Raw genomic sequence first — 2,491 nt, 5'->3', positions numbered from 1 at the left:
CCAGACCTGAAACTCCACCAAGTTTCCTGGCAGCACCCAGTGCCTGTGGCTGGGGGCACAGAGCCTTACGTTGTCAAAGACTGGCCGCAGCGCCTCAGCCAGCCTCGGGGCAGTGGAGCTGAACTCATCATTGTTGTCTCCATCCCGGAGCACATTCCGGAACACGGAGAGGGTCATGGAGACCAGCTCTCCATCTCCATCACGCAGCAGCTCCAGGAGGGGCTCAGACAGGCTGCAGATGCCTTTGGCCTGGGTGGAACACAAGGTTGTGCTGGGAAGCCCTGAACAGCTGCCCCAACAACCCCACTCTGCCACTGCAAGCCCACGCTGCTGCCCCGGGGCCCAGAGACCAAAGGCCTGTCCCACAGGGCCTGGGCAGCTGGAGAGGGAGGCAGGAGAGCTGGGAGCAGCTGCCACAGCTCCCCAAGTCCAGCCACGGCCAAGCCACTGCCCTCCCCAGCCCCAGGCTGCCCGTGTGGCTTCAGCCCCTGTCCCCTTCTCACCATTGAGGGATCCACGCTCAGCACCAGGAGCTCTCGCAGAGCCAGGCGCCGCCTCTCTGGGCACTGGCTCTGCAGGTGCCTTGCCAGGATCTGCAGGACACTGTCGGGACAGGTGCTCACATCCAGACAGTCGAAGACCTGGAAGGCAGAGAGCAGTGCCGGGGTGGGCGTACAGTCGGTGCTTGCAATGCCCTCAGCCGTGTCATCAGATTTGGCCCTGACATCAGTTGGTGTCGTGTCAGATGTTGTGTCGGTGTCAGCCAGCGCGGTGTCACAGGTGGCTGTGCCATCCATCGGTGCCATGTCAGAGGTCTCCATGCCATTAACCGGTGCCATGTCAGTGGTTCCTCTGCCTTCAAGCTGTGCCATCTCAGCGGTGTCTGTGCCCTCAGTAGGTGCCATGACACAGGTGGCTGCACAATCAATGGCTGCCATGTCCGAGGTTGCTCTGACATCAGTCAGTGCCATGTCACCACTGGCAGCACAATCCATGGGTGCCATGTCAGCGCTGGCTGCACAGTCACTCCATGCAGTGCTGCCATCCGGCTCCGCCTCGAGCTCGGCTGCGCTGGTGTCAGGCTGTGCCGTGAGCTCGGGCGGTGCGGTCGTGGCTGTTCTGCGCCGAACACCCATGAATTTCAGCAACCTCTGCAGGAGAAGAAAGGGCAGGGAAGAAAGGGAAGTGGCATGGAGTGCTCTGACAGCGGTGCCAGGCAGAGCAGGGACAGCAGGCCCAGCCCAGGGGGGGATGGCTGCAGGTACCTGAACTGCCCTGCGCAAGCGGCCACGGGCGCGGTCCTGCTCTTCTGGGCGGTCCCGGCCTGGATCTGGCAAAGAGCGAGCGCAGTCAGAGCTGAGGGGCCGCGGGAGAGGCCAGAGAACACAGCCCAGCCCTGCGCTCCACAGGCAGGGCCGGCCCTGGGATGCCCAGGGAATGGAGCACGGATGCCGGGGGGATCAGCCTTGGCCCCCCTTTTTCCCCTCCTTTCCCTGGCCATGTCCAGAGGGGACGGCAAGGGGCCCAGCTGGCTGCAGCCACCATCCCTGTGGCCCAGCTCCAGCACTCACCCTGCTGCAGTGGCTGGAAGTGCTGCACCTCCTCCTCCGGTTCCTGTGCTGGGCCAGCTCCAGGGCCTCTCCTGTTCTTCCTCTTCCTCCGGAGCAGCCGGCACAGGCCGAAGCATCCCCCCGCCATGGCACAGTCTGGTCTGGAGGGCACCTGTGGGGGAGAAACCTCGGAAAAACCCCTGGCGGCCAAGTGTGACACAATGGCCTGCGGGGCTCCTGCCACAGGGACTGGGGATGGCTTGGAACAGCCCCTGGTGGAAACGTCTCAAAAAATGGCCTCAAGGGCCACTGCCACAGGGGCTGCTGATGGCTTGGAACAGCCCCTGGTGGCAAAGTCTCAAAAAATGGCCTCAAGGGCCGCTACCACAGCCACTGGTGACTCCTCGGAAAAGCTCCGGGTCACCAAGGCCCGTGGCCTGGCCTCGAGGGCCACTCCCACAGGGAGTGGGGTCACCTCAGAAACGCTCCGGGTCCCCAACTCCTGTGCTGTGGCCTCGAGGGAAGTTGATCACAAAAGAACTCTCGAAAACGCTCCTGGTCGACGAGAAAGGAGTTGGCTGCGAGGAGGCTCCTCACAGCACCGCTCTGTCCCGTCCTGCCCAGTCGCCCGCTCCGAGCACGGTGGCGTGGCCGCGTTGCCGCCGACACCTTTATCACCACGGGTCACAAAGGACACCGGTCCATCCCCTGGGCGACGGCCACCGTGTCACAAAGGGCCCTGTGACACCCTGCCCCGTGCCGTGCCATCCCCTGGGCGACGGCCACCGTGTCACAAAGGGCCCTGTGACACACTGCCATGGGCCCTGGGGCCTCCCCCAGCCCGGCCAACCTGCCCCAGCTTGGAAGGAATCCATTCCCAAAAGCAGCTGCAGCCGTTGGGGGCAAGGCTTGGCATCTGTGCCAAGGCAGAAGCTGTGGCT

At 64.0% G+C, this 2,491-nt stretch overlaps 1 protein-coding gene across 1 annotated transcript in view; it reads right to left on the bottom strand.

The window, feature by feature from the left end:
- The window catches only part of LOC108502461, a 7,899-nt gene extending 5,668 nt beyond the window's left edge, over nt 1-2,231 (bottom strand). Inside the window, exons 1-4 of the mRNA XM_017825437.1 lie at nt 1,572-2,231; nt 1,266-1,330; nt 504-1,151; nt 70-249 (exon numbers count right to left, since the gene is read on the bottom strand). Of these exons, the coding sequence (XP_017680926.1) occupies nt 70-249; nt 504-1,151; nt 1,266-1,330; nt 1,572-1,698 (1,020 nt within the window). The 5' untranslated portion in view covers nt 1,699-2,231. The remainder of the gene's footprint in view (nt 1-69; nt 250-503; nt 1,152-1,265; nt 1,331-1,571) is intronic.
- Between the last annotated feature and the right edge of the window lie 260 nt (nt 2,232-2,491).

Source organism: Lepidothrix coronata, unplaced genomic scaffold (assembly GCF_001604755.1).
Source record: "Lepidothrix coronata isolate B3197 unplaced genomic scaffold, Lepidothrix_coronata-1.0 Scaffold119, whole genome shotgun sequence".
Taxonomy (NCBI): domain Eukaryota; kingdom Metazoa; phylum Chordata; class Aves; order Passeriformes; family Pipridae; genus Lepidothrix; species Lepidothrix coronata.
This window is presented reverse-complemented; position numbering and strand designations above follow the sequence as displayed.